Source organism: Episyrphus balteatus, chromosome 2 (genome assembly GCF_945859705.1).
Source record: "Episyrphus balteatus chromosome 2, idEpiBalt1.1, whole genome shotgun sequence".
Lineage (NCBI taxonomy): Eukaryota > Metazoa > Arthropoda > Insecta > Diptera > Syrphidae > Episyrphus > Episyrphus balteatus.
Genome location: NC_079135.1, coordinates 40,779,915 through 40,795,994, shown reverse-complemented (window position 1 = coordinate 40,795,994; position 16,080 = coordinate 40,779,915). Strand labels below are relative to the sequence as shown.

Genomic DNA, 16,080 nt, shown 5'->3' with positions numbered 1-16,080 from the left:
CCGAAGGCAATTTACAGTTTTCGCTTAACTATTTTCCTGTTCTTCAACAAAATTTAACTGGAAAAGAGTTGTAAACTACATCGCTTGTTCCGAGTGGAATCTTATTCACACGAAACTCACGATACGGTTGAATAATTTATCTGCAGTTCAATAGAGGTAAAAATGCGCGTTCGGTAGGTTAACTTTCAAGGAAAAAATTTTTTTAACCCAGCATTTTGAAGGAAATTTAATCTTCTGTTTTTATTTGCATATGACTATCTCAATCCGGAAAAAATACCGTTAAAAAGGCAAAAAAAACTCAAAAAATCGGTTTTCTTGATTTTTTTTGTACTGTTTTGGTATGGAATTTTTTTTTCAATTTTCAAAAAAACATTTTTCCGATATTAAATTTGATTCTCTACCACAAGTTTTAAAATCAATTTATCAAAATTATGCTTTGTTTACGAGATATTATGTATTATTGAAAAAAAACAAAAACTTGTACCCCTATATTCAATTTCGACCCTCCCATTCAATAGCACTCCGCGGTTTTATCTTCTCTTATAACCCATTCAACGTTTTATTCAATTAAAACCCATGAACGTCTTAGTTAAGACATAATCAGTAGCAATCCTGGATTTATTCTGTTTTTCAATTTTTCAAGCCCTGTAACTTCGACACCCAAAATATTTTGTTGTTTTTTGTTCATTTTAGAAGATTTGTCTACGCCTAAAGATAACATTTGCATCAAAAAGTCAATTTCGAAAAAAGTGGACTTATTCCGTTCTTAAAACTGACGATTCAATTACTAATCGGAATCGGTGGAATCGGCTAAGGTGATTGTTGATCATCACAGTAAGTACTTTTGCTCCACGTAAGGTGATTATCAAAGTGACGATCACTTTTTTTTTATGGATTGTGGGTGACAACTATTTATGTGTCACTTTCACTTTATATTTTTATTGCATCTTCAACGGCGAACTTCATTATATTAAAAAATAATGCAAACATTTTAGTTCGTTGAATAAAATATGGTATCTTGTGAAGAAAAAATATAAAATATATGTGCCCATGATTATGAAAGTGGACTAAGTCACTTTTTGCATTGTTTGAAGAAAAACTTGCATAATAATTTTCTTATAACGATTTAATTATATTTCTTTTACGAAATCACTAGAGGAGCAATAAAGAAGTTTATTTACTGCAATTTCGCTTTCAAATAAACTTTACCCCTTAAATAACAATATATTTTAGGCTTAATTTGATGCCATTTTTAGGAGTGACTTAAGTCCACTTTCATAATAAAGGGCACATATTATATTTATTAAGAACGGCGAACCCCACAGGCGGATCACTAGTGTGAAGCAGTAACGTGGGAAGGTTATGATCCCCTCGACATCGAGATCATAACAGCGCCAAGAAAAAGGAAGAAGAAGATTATATTTATTAAGAAATAAAAAAAAAAAAATTGGGCACCGGTAGGGATCGAACCTCGTTCTTCCCCGTATGAGTCGAATACTCATCGAAATCTCTGCACTTGTAGGGTTTTGGTGATCACTTTACTCAGACCAAAGAATAGTTGATTGTCAAAAGTGACAATCAAAAAGGTGACAATCAACTATCAACTTAGCCGATTCCACCCTAACTTTCAATGAAAATAAGTTTCATTTAAGAGTGAACAAGTTAAGAAATCTTTTGGTCCCTAAAAATATTTAGTAAATAACTTTAGCAAAAAAAAAAAAAAAATACCAATATTGCTTCTTCAAATGTATTTTATTTAAAATCAATTTCGAACCAAATACAAGTATAATCATCCAAAAAAACTTCTTCTCTTCATTCACATCACATGAGTTGGAAATTGTTTTTTTTTTTTTTATTATTTTATTTAGTTTTATTTCATTATAAATTGTTTTAAATGAATTTAAAATATAATATAGTTAGTTTACAAATTTTGTGTTGTTGTTGTTGTTCCATGCAAATACTTCAATCTCCTCTTTCGCAATTCACTCAAACCCGATGAATCAGTATCATCAACATCTTCTTCATTCTTATTGGCATCATTTAAATCATCTTCTCCACCAATATCTTCAATTTTAACATCACTTATACTTGTTTCCGGTATAACAATATCCTTTTCACTTTCCAAAGGTGGTTTTGATTCAATATTAGTAGTAGTAGACGGAGCTGGATTATTATCAGTTGATGTTGTTGCAGCAGCATTTGGATCTACAACTTTTTCTCTCTCTGTTGTACTATTATATGCAGTTACCAAAGTATATTGATTCATTAAAACAGTTGATGCATCGAGAAGTAATTTTATATTTCCCAAAACTTTCAAACGCTCTTCAATATTACGTCTCTCATTACCTTCCATTGCTCGCAACTCTTCATCAGATAAAATACTTAAATTTGGTGGCATTGTTGGAGGTGGCACCGAAAAGTGTGCCAAAAAAGGTATTGGACTGGGCACAACAAGAGGAGATTGTGGAATTTGCATTGGGCCTCTAAAAACATTGGCGAAACCACCTGCATTTTGATTTGTTTCATCATATCGATTTCTTCCTGCCGGATCGATTGGTTGTGCGTTAGGAAGAGCTGCTCCTTCTTCCCTTGGAGCAGGCGGATTCTCAGTGGTAGTATGAAGAATGTTAAGTCGACAAGTTGGACATGTCTGCTGACGTTGGAACCACGAACGCAGACAACTGGTATGGAAAATATGCCCACAAGGCAACTTCTTCGAATTGGCAACCATGTCTTCCCTGCAGATAATACAAATATTATCCGATAGTCGCAATTCCTCAGGAGTTGCATCTGGATAGAGAGTGTTCATGTTACGAATAGCTCTTCTCGACATAATTACATCGCTAAGAGCTTTCTTAAAGCTTCTAATCGTAAAGAACATTGGCCGGAACACAAACATTGGCAAGGCATAAATCTTGGCCATGATTACGACGAATAGAACGTAAAGGAGAACCTTAATGAGACCAATTATGAGTTCGGTATACAAAAGGAAGACAGCTTTGTTTTCCCATGGATTTTCTGTTTGCATCTCAGCAGCGTGCAACAAATACTTGATGCCTATGCTTGCTATTACAGTCAGTAATATGCCATATTCAAATCCAAACACAAGTTGGACAGTTGGTCCACGAATTATCGTGGAATTATAAGCATGCAAGAGAAGCCAATAGTCCATGAATCCTAGGACAACTAACAAACTCAAAACACGAGCATGGAAGAGCCACCCTAAGACCGGACTACGTTCCATAAAATCAACTCGTTCCTCGGCTAGCCAATGAAAGGATTTAAGAAATAACAACACGGTAAAAAGTGCAACAAATCGTGGATTGAAATCATCCCGAAAGACAGTGAAAGCTAAGCACGTTTCTGTCAAAGCATACCAAAATCTTTCCAACAAATGTTCAAATTCTGTAGATCTTAAAGTACCGAGGAATATTTTTCTTAGTAATTTGCCAAAAACAAAAACCATTACAAAAAATTGAACATAAATTACAGCCATGGAAGTGTTTGACTTTGTGATGTACACAACCGATGGATAGAATTGTTTCTTTTTATTAAATGCATTTCCGGTAACAATTGTTGTTAATGCAAGTGTTAAAGTTGATAGATAAACTGTAGAGATTTGCATTGTTGCAAAAAACTATTAAGTTTATAAAAATTTTCACAATTCGAGATGGTTTTTTTGGTTTTTTTTTTCCTGGTGACACGAAATTTTCACAAATCGAGATGTTTTTTTAGTTCTTTTGATGACACGCAATGAGTGTGTTCAGTGGAAATTTAAATTAAGTAGGCGGTTAGATGGGTGAGTTTTAGGGAGTATATTTTGATTTGCATATTTAGGATATGACGTGGTGGTTTGCTATTTGCCAGATAACTTGCTTGCAAGTTTAATGTCACTTAGTCAGCTATTACATGAAGCCTCAAAAGGCTTGACTCTTTTTTCTAATTTTCTTTTGATAATCATTCTGTGAGGCGCGTACTATTACACGATGCCCCTTGATTCCAGGACTCAAATTTGACATTTCTCTTTTGATTTAAAATTTGTTGTTGTTGTATTGCACCAAGAAGCAAAAGCAATGAGAGGGAATGTTGAAAAAAGAAAAAGTAGAAAAAGAAACGTCAAAAAAGAGTCTCGGACTCACGACCCACGACTCTCCGGTCGGATAATTTTTTCTTTCATCTTTTTTCTCTTTTGCACTCATTGTGTTTAAAAATAGTCGCGCCTCTTGAGGCTTCATGTAATAGCTGACTTAATGGTTGTGTTTTGTGTATTTAAAGTGACGTGGCACAACACCATTTGAAAGCTAGATTCCAAGCGAATTTCAAATAGGGAATTATTGAAGATTTGATGAGAAAGTAAATGGCCATATTATTCACTAGTTTAAAAAATACATCTGGATGTAAAGAAATTGAAATGTCAAAAATAAATCCATATCCATGATATTCACTATCACACAGAGAAAAAAATAGTCATTTTTAACTATTTTTTTAAACTATTTGCATAGTTAAAATCGGGATAACTATTTTGGATTTGGATTAATTTTTGACATTTGACAATTTTACATCCAGATGTATTTTCTAAACTTGTGAATTATATGGCCATAAAAGTGCCAAATTGATTTCAAAATTAATGGATTGAATGAAATTATAAGCTGCCGAAGTGTAGTGAAAATTCTTAAACAAAAAACTAGTGCTACGAAACCGTACAAATTATTTTTATGTTTTTCGTATTACTGTTAGCAGCACGACAAATGACATTTTTACGGTCAGTTGTAAACATATTTAAGCATTGTTCCAGCAAACTTTTATCTTTAAGGTATAACTACAACGGCCACTTTTTGCAAAAAGTCAAAAAGTGAACATTTTCAAACCCATTTTGAGACAGTTTTTCCGACCACAAAATTAAAAATAATGATGCAAAAAGCTTGTTTTTTGGTTTAAAAAACAATTAATGTTGTTTTTTTCCTAGAACAATTAGCTCTAGAAAGAAATGCAAAATTTTTACTTTGTAAATTTTCCACTTTTTTATCATTGTAGTTAAAGCCTGGTACGCTGCTCGCGCTAAATTTTAGCCGAGATAAAAAGTTCCCATACAAGTTATCGATAATTTGTATGGGATCCATTTTAGCTCAGCTAAAATTTATCGATAATTTGTATGGGAGCTAAAATTTAGCGCGAGCAGCGTACCAGGCTTAAGGCTTTAAGAAAACCATTATTTCCGTCTATGACAGTGTGGAACCCCGTTTATTGATTTATAGAAGTTATTTATGCCTGAATAAAAAATGAATTTTATTTTTACAGTTACGTCGGTAGATGCCCATCGGCAGTTGCATCAACTGGAAATAAGCACCAACATGAGGTTGAATATATTAGTTTTCTCACAGAAATATTTGGTGAACTCAAAATTGCAGAAAAAAAAGACGCAAAATCAGAAATTACAAAATCCAGTGATACTGCGCCAGATGAGTGATTAACTAAATCTCAAGAAGGCAAAAAAGGGTTGTATTATTGTATTAACGAAATTTATATTTTTGAAAATATATTTAAAAAAATTTTAGAAAAGTATTTTGGACTTTGGTTTAGCTTCTGTAACAAATTCTTGTTACAAGCTATTTCTTTGATAAATCTTTCGAGATTCCGACTACAGCTGGTTCTTTACTTTGTTAGCTTTACAACTACTGTTTTAAATTTCGGATTCGTGCCACGTTATAAGGAAATCCAAGGGTTTAAGGTATAACTACAACGGCCACGTTTTGCAAAAAGTGAACATTTTCAAACTCATTTTGTGATAGTTTTTCAAACCGCAAAATTTGAAATAATAGGTGTGTTTTTTTGTTTATCTATATAGATTTTGTGCAAAAAAACGACATCGAGATTTTTTAAATCCGTGCAACTCTTTGGCAGCACTGAACATTAATTAGACAGCTGTCTGTCAAAAAGTTTGCTTTTGCTTTTTTATTTTAAAAATTAAAATTTAATAAAACAAAGAGAAAGAAACAAACAAAAAAATTCGTAGAATTGTTCCTGGTTTGTCGATTGTCATGTTCCTCTAGCTGTGTTAGGTTCCATTCCAAACTACCACCAGGAATTCTACCACATGGTTTGCCCATTGTAAAGGAAGTTGCATCAGCCATAACACCACTTGAACACAAAAAAGAAGGGCTCTATCTGAGAATGTCGACATCTACACAGACTACATTGGAGGTGGTGATAATGAAGAGTCAAACGATGGGAGGACAAATGCTAGGTTGTCGTTGAATCGAGCTTTCTACGAAGACCCATAGTCTAAGAATCGATGCATCACTTCAATGGATTGGTCAACACATTTTCCTGAACTGGTTGTTGCTTCATATCACAAAAATGAGGTTTGCATTTGTATTGTATCGTACGATTCTACCTAAAACCCATTAAATAACTTCCCTAGGAGAGTCCCAATGAACCAGATGGTGTTGTGGTGTTGTAATGGTCTGGAACACAAAATATAAAAAACAAGCACCCGAAGATGTATTCCATTGTCAGAGTGCCGTTATGTCAACATGCTTTACTAAATTCAATTCAATGAAATCTTATACTCGGTGGAACGTTTTCCGGTCAGATTGTGCTTTGGGATAATCGAGTGCAAAAGCGCACCCCCATCCAGAGGACACCACAAGATACGAACCCAGTGTACTGTTTGCAAATGGTTGGCACACACAATGTGATATCGATCTCATCCGATGGCAAGCTTTGCTCTTGGAGTTTGGATATGTTGTCGATGCCGCAAGATACACTGGAATTGCAGCAACGGCAATCGAAGCCAATTGCTATCACTTGCATGTTCTTTTCATCGAATGAGATTAACAATCTAGCAATGGCAATGTTTATTCTGGTAAGAGTTTGTTGTGATTTACCATTTGCTTAAAACAAATTGTTGTTTCTAAAAGCTTATCGACATGGAATACGTTCGGGTGTGTCTGAAGTCTATGAGAAGCATTTTGCGTCCAGTGACGGGAATATCAACTCATCTAAATCAATCTACACCAGATTTTGGTGATTTGTTCCTTACATCGTCCATTGATTGGACAATTAAGTTATGGAATCTTAAGGTGAATTATGTTCAGTAAGCTCAAAAATCATATTGGTTAAAATGCAAAGCGCTCCTTTTTATTGTTTTCACAAGGTGAATGAGTGCCAAAGTGGATTTTTGTTACTTTTTTGTATACCAACTATCTAAATACGTAATATTTAACATCCAAAACTTGTTGATTCTTTCCAGAACCAAGCCACTCGTTCTTTAAGCCTACTTCATCCCACAACAGCTCCCTGGCCCTGTATAAACAAAAACATTTTCCAGTCATCAAGACGTTTATTTAAGATAAGATGGAGGTTTATGTCTATTAATCCATCTACTTCTGCTTTGCTGCATTATGTTTAATTGGATAAAAAAGCTACTATTGAAATCGACAATCTGGAGAATCGAAGTCAAATCAATTCAGGTATCTAAGTCGCGAACTTTTTGTATTTTCGAATGGTTTAAAATGTTTTTTTTTATTATTTAAACTTTCAGGAATGCTGTGATTAATAACCAGGCTAATCATAATTTGCATAATGAAGAACTCTTGTCTAGAGGATCTATACGCATGTGGCACAATGAGTTGAATGAGATAAAATTTATTAATTTTGTTTTGTTTTTAATTGAACCAATATTGTTTTAACTTTTTGATTGTATATTAAATATTTATGCAAAGTGAAACGAATTTGTTTAACAACAGTTGGAATATAAAGTAAAATTTGTTCAATTGTACTTAATCTATTGAATCATCTCTCATATAGACTCAATTTACTTATTATGTTTTAACAGTAATTTTTTTCAATCAAGCCTTACACCCAAACTTATAATCCCTAAAAAGAATAAAAACTTAAATTACTTAGTGATCACATGAAATGATTTTCTATCTTAATTGTGGCGAATGATAAAAAAAAATTAGCATTAGCTTTTAGTTTCATAAACTGGACGGCGGGAGGTGATTGAGACTTTGGTAGGAGCAGTGGTTGTGGTGGTTGATGTGACTGTGACTGGGATTGTGATGTGGTTACAATTTTATTCTGCTCCGTGTCGCTTTTCTTCTTCTTTCTTGTTGATTTTTCCTCGGCATTAGCTTCATCTAAGGGCGTAGATTTCTTTCCAGATTTAAAGTAGTAGGAAGGCATATCATCCCCTTTCTGCGTTAACCACGTTTATCAGCAAAGCAGTTTTTTTCATCTCTTAAAATGAACCAAACATAAGGAATTAACTAGCGAAACTAGAATTATATTTCAAACATATTAATCAGATATTAATTGAGTCATTTTCAACAAAACACTTTCGTATCTAGTTTTATTGAAAGTTTTCCAGCTCTCTTTAGAAGAACACAAAATATTAAATAAACTTTAACCTATTGCAGAAATTCGTAAAATCTTGTATTCACTCGCCAGAGTGAATATTTGAGTTCTGCTTCAACTTGGAGTTGGTTATGAGACTTTTGTTGTATACCTAGCAAGCAACAAAACAAACAAAAAAGAAACAGTTCTGAGATTATGCAGTGACGCGCGCACAAATTTGTTTATTTAATTTTCATATCGGATTGGAAACTGGTCAAATAAATCTTAATGAGAAAAAGCAAAACGGATTACGTTTCGGGGAAGAAAATATAAAACAAAATCTCCCGCCTTTGTAAGGACTCCCACAGCTGGATCAAGAATGCTAGCTTGCAAATATGTTTTTTTGTTTATCCATGTGTATTGGAATTCAATTTTGGTTTATTGAACTTGCTATTTACAATTGACTTAAAATAACTTATTTCTAAGATACATTGATAGTTACAAAATTTTGTTGGCACAAAGGGAGCCTAACGTTAAATAATGAACAAAGTTATAAAATATAATACATGGATTAACTTAATCTAAAAAGTCGGCTGTATAGGTTGTGCTCGGGGGTGTTCAGACCCATTATGTCCAGTTGTAGGGTTGGTTGAGTTGGGTTGGGAATCCATGTGTATTGCCTTAATTCCTTCCTAGCTGTTAAGGAGGGGAAAGTAATTGCGAAGAAAATTCATGCAGATATCATTTTCTCGGGATCTCGATGGAGGCCTTAGAGCCATTTGTAGAAGACATTTCGTACAGAAACAGGACGACATCAATGCAGGCAGAGTACATCTGAAGAAGGAATAAGGAATATATCGAACCAATAAAGGAGAATAAATAAAAAAATTACCTGTAACCAATTGGGGACCTAAATGATGCCCTCAAACAATTACCATAACGTTCTTTAAAATATTTCTTATACATCAACTTTCAAGATGCCATTGTTTCTACACTTCACTTTACATGCACATGTCGACACCATCATTTGCACAGGCAGTGAAGTGATCTTCTTCTAAGATGGCTTTTCTCATCAACGGGTCTTGGTTCTGATACCATTTACATAAAGTGAGGGAGATTTTAGGGAGTTGAAGGATTTGGGTATTGAATGAGCTGCAATGCAATGTTAGGATTGTCTTGCTTGTTGCTGTCTGCTGTTTGGGATGAAAAGTATTTCCTGAAGGAATATTTTTCGGGAGGTATGTTTGTATTTGCTTTTCTTCGCAGCGCACAGACATGACGTGTATCTTTTTAAAAAGTTATAAGTTTTTGTGGTGGGCATAATGAGGCGATTGATTAACAAGAGCTTTGTTATCATTTAACCATGTTTATCGTCAAAGAATAGATGTTTTCGCAAACGAGCTGGCATTCCGAGAGCATTTACATTACATTTGGCTGTAAGGTTTGAAGGTACCGACATGTATAAGAAACAAGCGCACAGTACACAGAATTCTTCTTTTGTGAAATAATTCCTAGAAAAAAGATAAATATGCTATCTCATTGTAAGAATAAATTGATATACTTTCCATCTGCTTTTCAGGTTTTTTCTTTGGTTTTGTGGAAGATATCGCACTCTTGCAAATACGTGAATCCTAAAATAATTAAATTAAATTTAAAAAACAAAGTTTATGGTACAATTTTTATCTTTTTCCAAATATATGCTTGTACCTACTTACATTGATTTGTGTTGTTTGTTATTCCTAATTGAATTCAATTTTAAATATTATATTTTTTTGTCATATATCTGTCACCTGCAGCTGTCGTTTAATGGAATCTGACATTTAATAAGTGTAATGCACCTTGGCAGTACTGTTTTCTATCGAGAGAAAGTAAAATCTGGATAATTATCTGGATTTTTCAAAAATCTATACAGATAAAGTTTTTGTTGTTTTTAACACGTAAATTGTTTTGTTTTCAAAAATCTCGATGTCGTTTTTTTGCACAAAATCTATATAGATAAACAAAAAAACACACCTAATGATGCAAAAAGCTTATTTTTTGGTTTAAAAACAATTTTTGTACTTTTTTCGAAAAACAAATAGCGCTAGAGAAATAAAAAAAACTTTTTGTTAATTTCCCATTTTTCACTTTTTAGGTCATTAGCTGCGTTCCTTTGGAAATATTTATCTACTTTTTAGTACTTAAAGCTGCTTTTAACTACTTTTTCAGTATAGCAAAGTAGATCAAAGTAGTTTTAAGTACTAAAAAGTAGATAAATATTTCCAAAGGAACGCAGCTATTGTAGTTAAGGCTTTAACCCTGATGGCCTTACAACAACTACCGTTTTTAAATTTTGAATTCTCTTTTTCTTATGTCGTTTTCTATTGACTTTTGAGATTTTTGTGTAAAAATTTCAGATTTTCCATTGACAGAAATAGTCAAAACTTTAACGTATGATCGTAATCGTGTGCCATATCTCGACCCCTGATTTAATTCTGATACGAGGAGTTAGAGTTAATACACATAAAAAGGTAATATCTTCCAAACTGAAATTGGTCGCCAAATTGTCAAAACATGACAATTTGGCGACCAACGTCAGCTACAGTTATTCTTAATTGTTTAAATTACCGATGAAAAACGTACAAAAGTCGAAAAACCACGCACACAACTAATTTTTTAACAATTATTCACCATTTTCCGCGAAGAAATACGAAGAAAATTTGTTATTTTTTAATTTATAATTTTTTCAAATGACATTTTAAAAATTAAAACAAAAACAAATTTCCTGTTTACTGCGATTGAAATATAAAAATTAAAGGCCGACCTGACAGATTGGTGCCCATTTGTGACAAACAAATTTTGACAACGTTCGGAATATATTACCTTATTATGTGTACTGTGGAGTTAATATACCTCTGTATATGCTTGCGCCAAAGTTAAAACACAACTTATCCGAAAAGTTGTAGTTGAAAACGTGAACTGAGGCTGAACCAACGTTTTACAACTAGTCCGTATTTTATTTTTGAGTAAAAAACCACTCCCAACGCAACGGCCGCTACTGCTGCTCAAATGTGTTTCATGCATAAATATATTATCATGCGTTTAAACCTTAATATTCTTCTCGCGCTTGTCAAAAATCTGTCAACCATCACCTGTCAAACCGTCGCCATCGCCATAAATAGCAAAAAAAAAAAAAAAAAGCCGAGAATCATAAAATTTTGGATTGTTCTGGATGATTTGAAAAATTATTTGTTTATTTCTCTAAACTTCTCATATTTTAGTTACTTATTAAGCATTGTTTAAATTCCACAAATTATAATCATCATGTTTGGTTTAATCATATCCGGAAGACTGGTAAATTATCATTGCTCTATCTGAACCGAGTCCGCCCTCAAATAACAATTTCTGCATTTCTCTAGCCTCAGACTGATTTTGTTAGGGTCGATGAAAACAAATTGTTGATCAATGTTCCTGAAGTCGATAAAGTCAATTACATTGTTATTTTCCTAACCGGTTCGGCTCCACTTCCCGATGGTACATCTGCAGCTGTCTACTTTAGCTGGCCTGACGCCAGTTCGGCACCAACTTGGCAGTATTTAGGTCATATATCCAACAGTAAGCCGTCAGCAATTTTCAAGATCTCACAATTAAAAAAGGGCCATGAAATTGAACAAAATACAATGGTCTTTGGCAGCCAAGCCATATCGCATATAGCACAAATTGGAATATCCGTGGAACCGGATATTGCAGTGTGTCAACTTACTCCTGCAATTGTAAGTGAATCTATTAACACTGGTGATCTTATTTATATATTATTCGTATTTTTTCCAATTTAGACAAATGCCAACAACACCCTGCTGTTTGGACAGAAAATGTTGGAAAGCTTTTTCAACTATGCATCAAGCTTTTGCATTACCCCACAACAGATTCCGAATATGGTTGGAGACGCCACTGCATTGGTACCGTTGTCAACTTTGCAAACTTGGTACACAAACTTCCAGAGAAGACTCGAACAGAATCCCAACTTTTGGAAGTATTAGTAGCGCACTGAATTTAGTAGACTCATAAAATAAACATGTTAGCCAGAATGTTAATTTTAAACTTGTTTTGTAAATAAGATAAGTTAACTAAAAAAAAATCAACATTCTCGTAGAAATGCACGCGGGTTCTTATTTGTAAATTTTTACTTTTTGTGTATGTTTGATAAAATAAAAGCCAAGTGTTTTTTTTAGTTAGGTTCATAATCTTTTACGATATTCCTTAAATAAAATCTTGAATACAAAAAAAAAAACTGTTTAATAAATTTTTTGGTTGAAGAAAGAAGTCACGGAACTAAATTAAGAGCCCACAACAAATTTTGGGTTTTGGAATACTGCCCATAATCTCGTAAAGGCCCTAACTAAAATATTTTCGATTTAGATTTTTTTGCAAGTTCGGATTTATTCTTATTATTTTAGCCTAGGTCTTTAGATGAGTCAAAAAATTCCAAATATTTTTTCAATTTTTTTCAATTTTTTTCATTTTTATATGCAAATTGCGGTATTGGATTTAGGCTAGGACCATTTATTTCACTCGAAGTTAAACATAATTTGAATAATTTTATTTTCAACTTCCGAATTCAGTTTTATTCACTTCAAGTTGACGTTTTCAGCTTTTGATTCTCAACTCGAGAGTTGATAAACTTCAGATTTCTCAACTCTTGGAAAAAGTAGAAGTTGGCTGAGGAAACTAGAAATTTTACGAGAAAAATTTTGTGCTCTTCTTTAGTTTTGTCATAATGGTTTGATATTTTTTTTCACAATTTAACAAATTAAACACAAAATAGAATAATAGTTATGTCGTTTTCGATTGGCCGTCCGGAAGCGTCCGGAAGCATTCAGAAGCCTTCTGAAAGCGTTTTATTCACAAAAACATGACAGCTTAAACGCTTCTCAGAAGTAAAATTCTCTTCTCGATTTCAAATCAGAATCGACTCAAAATTACTTATACATAGAAAATAAATGTCAAACAAAATTTTCTCGTACAAAATTAATTTTTTTTATTTGATTATTCACTAACACCGATACAAACTTTCAGAATTGAGTGGAAACGATTCAAACTGTTTTATTGGATTTCAGAATGAGTTAATCCTTGAGTGAAACCAATCGAAAACGACATTAGATTCAAATTTTAATTTAAATAAATGACAGTTTTTATTCCATATTTCATAAATATTTCAGGGATATTTTTCAAATTTGAAGTTGGTCAACTTTAGATCTTCAACTGGAGAGTTGAGAAAGCCATTTTAGTAATTTACTAAGTCAAAAGCAGACTGATTTTTAACTTAGTAAATTACTAAAATCGGCTTAAGCATTTTACTAAATCGTTTAAAATTTGCGCCATTACAACTTGCGTTTCAACTCTCGAGTTATCAACTCTCAAGTATGTAAACTCGAGAGTTTGCTTCCAATTGAGCAAAATGGCCCTTAGTGTTTCCCTCTATAACTCAGTATGAAAAATGTAGTTAGGGCCTTTACGAGATTATGGGTAGAATATGTATAACCAAAATATAAAGATTTCGGTTTATTTATAGACTTTTGCATCTAAATAAAGACAATTTGTAATTTGTGAAATAACTTGCCAATCAAACAACCCCTCCAAAACAGAAATTAAATATTTCACGAGTTTAAGAAATTGTTTAATGCGAAAAAAGACAAGAAAGTACCCAATTCCCAAAAATATGTATACAAAAGAAGTTTTTAGTTCGCAGGTTCAAAGAATTAAACACAGGCACACGAATTTTCAAAAATTAAATAAAGAATCAATATTAGGTGTGTTTTTTTGTTTATCTATATAGATTTTGTGCAAAAAAACGACATCGAGATTTTTGAAATCGAAACAATTTACGTGTTAAAAACAACAAAAACTTTATCTGTATAGATTTTTGAAAAATCCAGATAATTATCCAGATTTTACTTTCTCTCGATATAAACAGTAGTGCCAAGGTAGTTTAATTGTTGTGTTCATACAGAAATATCTGAAAATATTAACAAAAAAAAAAAGCGGAAAAAACGAGGTTTGAAAAAAACTCTCATAGAAAAAAATAATCAAAAATGTGTTTGACATGGTTGCATTGAAATGTTAATATCTCGAGATATACGCAATGCACTTTTCAGATAAAAGTCTTAAATGGATCCTGATAATATTGTTGAACAGATATGTATATAAAATTACCAAAGTTTTTTCGAAAAATTAGAAATAAAAATAAAAAAGTTTTCACATTTGATTTTTAAAAAATCGAAAAAAAATTCAATATGGCTACCTTCAAACGCTTATAACACAAGAACGACGCAACTAATGTTAATGGTCATGGTCTTAAAATGTAGCTAAGAATATACAGATAATTTTTGGTTTTTTGTGAAAAAACAATTTTTTTGAATCCAACATGGATGCCATGGCCATATGAAAATTTTTGTTTGCATCCAACATGGATGTAATGGCCTTCCCACTTCGGAGTTAAAATAAAAAAAAAACAAAAGCAACATTTTTGACAGACAGCTGCCAAAGTATATGTACAGTGGTGCCAAATGTTTGCATGGATTTCAAAAATCTCGATGTCGTTTTTTTGCATGGTATAAAAAGACAAGGTATGATCATTAGAGCCGCCATCTTACAAAATGGGGTAATAGTGTTTTGACGTTTGGCATTTGGCAAAGTCAAAAGCAACAACAATTTCCAAGACAAATTTGTTTACAACAACAATTTCAATGGGCTGGGCTGTCAAAACCTTAAGTAGCCATCTTTTTTTCTTTCATTTGACAGTTCTCGATACTGAGTTTTTTCTAATGATCATACCTTCTCTTCTTATACCATGGTTTTTTTGCACAAAATCTATATAGATAAACAAAAAAACACAGCTATTATATCACTCATTTACTTGAAAACAGTGATAACTCAAAAAACGTGATTCTTGAGTTAATGATGCAGAGTAAATAGCAGTTATAATAGATACTTAGATAGATAATTTTGATTTATTGATTTTTTTTTTTTTCAAAATTTTGATTTTAAAAATTAATTTTTCAAAAACTGTGCCATAAAATGGCTTTGTTTGAAATTTTTGTAAAAGCCTAGGGTTTTGGCTTTACAAAAAGGTATAGGTATAGCACGTTGTTGATTTTTAATAATTCTTTTTCAAAATTAAGGCCGTGTGTGAATTGCGTTAAATAGTTAAATCCGTGTTAAATGTTTGACACTATTGAGGTGAATAAAAAATTTTCAGCGGTTAAAAATTTATTGGGCTCTGGGACCTGGTTAAATTTGAGTTACATTTTTTTTTGCAGATGGTTTTGTTTTGTTTTCTATCCGTAGTAGGATTTCCAAAAAATCAACACTGAACAAAAATTTATATGCACGCACGAAGAGAAAGGAAAACGTAAACTTACACCACTTGTCAAAATTCTATCCGCAGCTTGGTTTAGTTTCTATTCCTATCGGCAGCTGCGTGTTGTTTTTGTAATGCATTTAAACGGCAACTGCGGATACGGATAGAAATGCCAAAAAAGCACAGCATATTTAACGCAATTCACACACGGCCTAAGTCAATGTTTTTTTTTAAATTGCCCCTCTCCGCTAAACGAATACGATTTTTTTCTTGTCTCGACCCAACCTACACGCTCTAGCTTTTTGGCACATTGCTCTTGAATCACCCTGTATAAAATATGCAGTTACAGTATAAGTTTAATACAAATCGTTAAAGCTTGGCATTGCCATCTGTCCGACTGACAT

At 32.8% G+C, this 16,080-nt stretch overlaps 4 protein-coding genes and 1 long non-coding RNA gene across 7 annotated transcripts in view; 3 read left to right on the top strand and 2 right to left on the bottom strand.

The window, feature by feature from the left end:
- Positions 1-5,539, top strand: part of LOC129912697 (2-oxoglutarate dehydrogenase complex component E1-like) — a 45,204-nt gene extending 39,665 nt beyond the window's left edge. Inside the window, exon 14 of the mRNA XM_055991063.1 lies at positions 5,299-5,539. Within this exon, the coding sequence (XP_055847038.1) occupies positions 5,299-5,467 (169 nt within the window). The 3' untranslated portion in view covers positions 5,468-5,539. The remainder of the gene's footprint in view (positions 1-5,298) is intronic.
- On the bottom strand, positions 1,734-3,765 carry LOC129912702 (E3 ubiquitin-protein ligase HRD1). The gene has a single exon (XM_055991070.1). It carries the CDS (start codon positions 3,623-3,625, stop codon positions 1,922-1,924), a length of 1,704 nt encoding a protein of 567 aa, XP_055847045.1. The 5' UTR covers positions 3,626-3,765; the 3' UTR covers positions 1,734-1,921.
- A 390-nt stretch (positions 5,540-5,929) lies between the features above and the next one.
- LOC129912715 (cytoplasmic dynein 1 intermediate chain-like) lies at positions 5,930-7,873 on the top strand. 3 transcript variants are annotated; one of them, XR_008771885.1, is made up of 5 exons: positions 5,930-6,362; positions 6,422-6,865; positions 6,921-7,156; positions 7,253-7,472; positions 7,544-7,873. XR_008771885.1 is itself a non-coding variant. In XM_055991087.1 (5 exons), the coding sequence occupies exons 2-4, from the start codon at positions 6,677-6,679 to the stop codon at positions 7,409-7,411; spliced, it is 510 nt and encodes a 169-aa protein (XP_055847062.1). In that variant the 5' UTR covers positions 5,930-6,362; positions 6,422-6,676; the 3' UTR covers positions 7,412-7,472; positions 7,544-7,873. The 3 variants fall into 3 exon arrangements, 2 of the variants coding, with proteins under 2 accessions (XP_055847062.1, XP_055847063.1); XM_055991087.1 differs by having other exon boundaries at positions 6,921-7,082; XM_055991088.1 differs by having other exon boundaries at positions 6,921-7,096.
- Positions 7,874-8,875: 1,002 nt separating this feature from the next.
- LOC129912718 (uncharacterized) lies at positions 8,876-10,285 on the bottom strand. The gene is made up of 3 exons (XR_008771887.1): positions 10,053-10,285; positions 9,230-9,968; positions 8,876-9,171 (listed from the first exon to the last, which is right to left on the bottom strand). It is a non-coding gene; the product is annotated as an uncharacterized LOC129912718 (long non-coding RNA).
- A 1,201-nt stretch (positions 10,286-11,486) lies between these two features.
- LOC129912713 (protein OPI10 homolog) lies at positions 11,487-12,551 on the top strand. The gene is made up of 3 exons (XM_055991084.1): positions 11,487-11,670; positions 11,736-12,089; positions 12,153-12,551. Exons 1-3 carry the CDS (start codon positions 11,641-11,643, stop codon positions 12,354-12,356), a joined length of 588 nt encoding a protein of 195 aa, XP_055847059.1. The 5' UTR covers positions 11,487-11,640; the 3' UTR covers positions 12,357-12,551.
- The last annotated feature ends 3,529 nt before the right edge of the window (positions 12,552-16,080 follow it).

Bases quoted from the DNA above. Each gene is read 5' to 3' on its own strand.
- LOC129912713 (XM_055991084.1), top strand. From the start codon at position 11,641: ATGTTTGGTTTAATCATATCCGGAAGACTG. The intron at 11,671-11,735 runs GTAAATTATCAT...GCATTTCTCTAG, and splicing joins TAATCATATCCGGAAGACTG to CCTCAGACTGATTTTGTTAG. The intron at 12,090-12,152 runs GTAAGTGAATCT...TTTCCAATTTAG, and splicing joins GTCAACTTACTCCTGCAATT to ACAAATGCCAACAACACCCT.
- LOC129912702 (XM_055991070.1), bottom strand. From the start codon at position 3,625: ATGCAAATCTCTACAGTTTATCTATCAACTTTAACACTTGCATTAACA.
- LOC129912715 (XM_055991087.1), top strand. From the start codon at position 6,677: ATGGTTGGCACACACAATGTGATATCGATCTCATCCGATGGCAAGCTT. The intron at 6,866-6,920 runs GTAAGAGTTTGT...TGTTTCTAAAAG, and splicing joins CAATGGCAATGTTTATTCTG to CTTATCGACATGGAATACGT. The intron at 7,083-7,252 runs GTGAATTATGTT...GATTCTTTCCAG, and splicing joins TTAAGTTATGGAATCTTAAG to AACCAAGCCACTCGTTCTTT.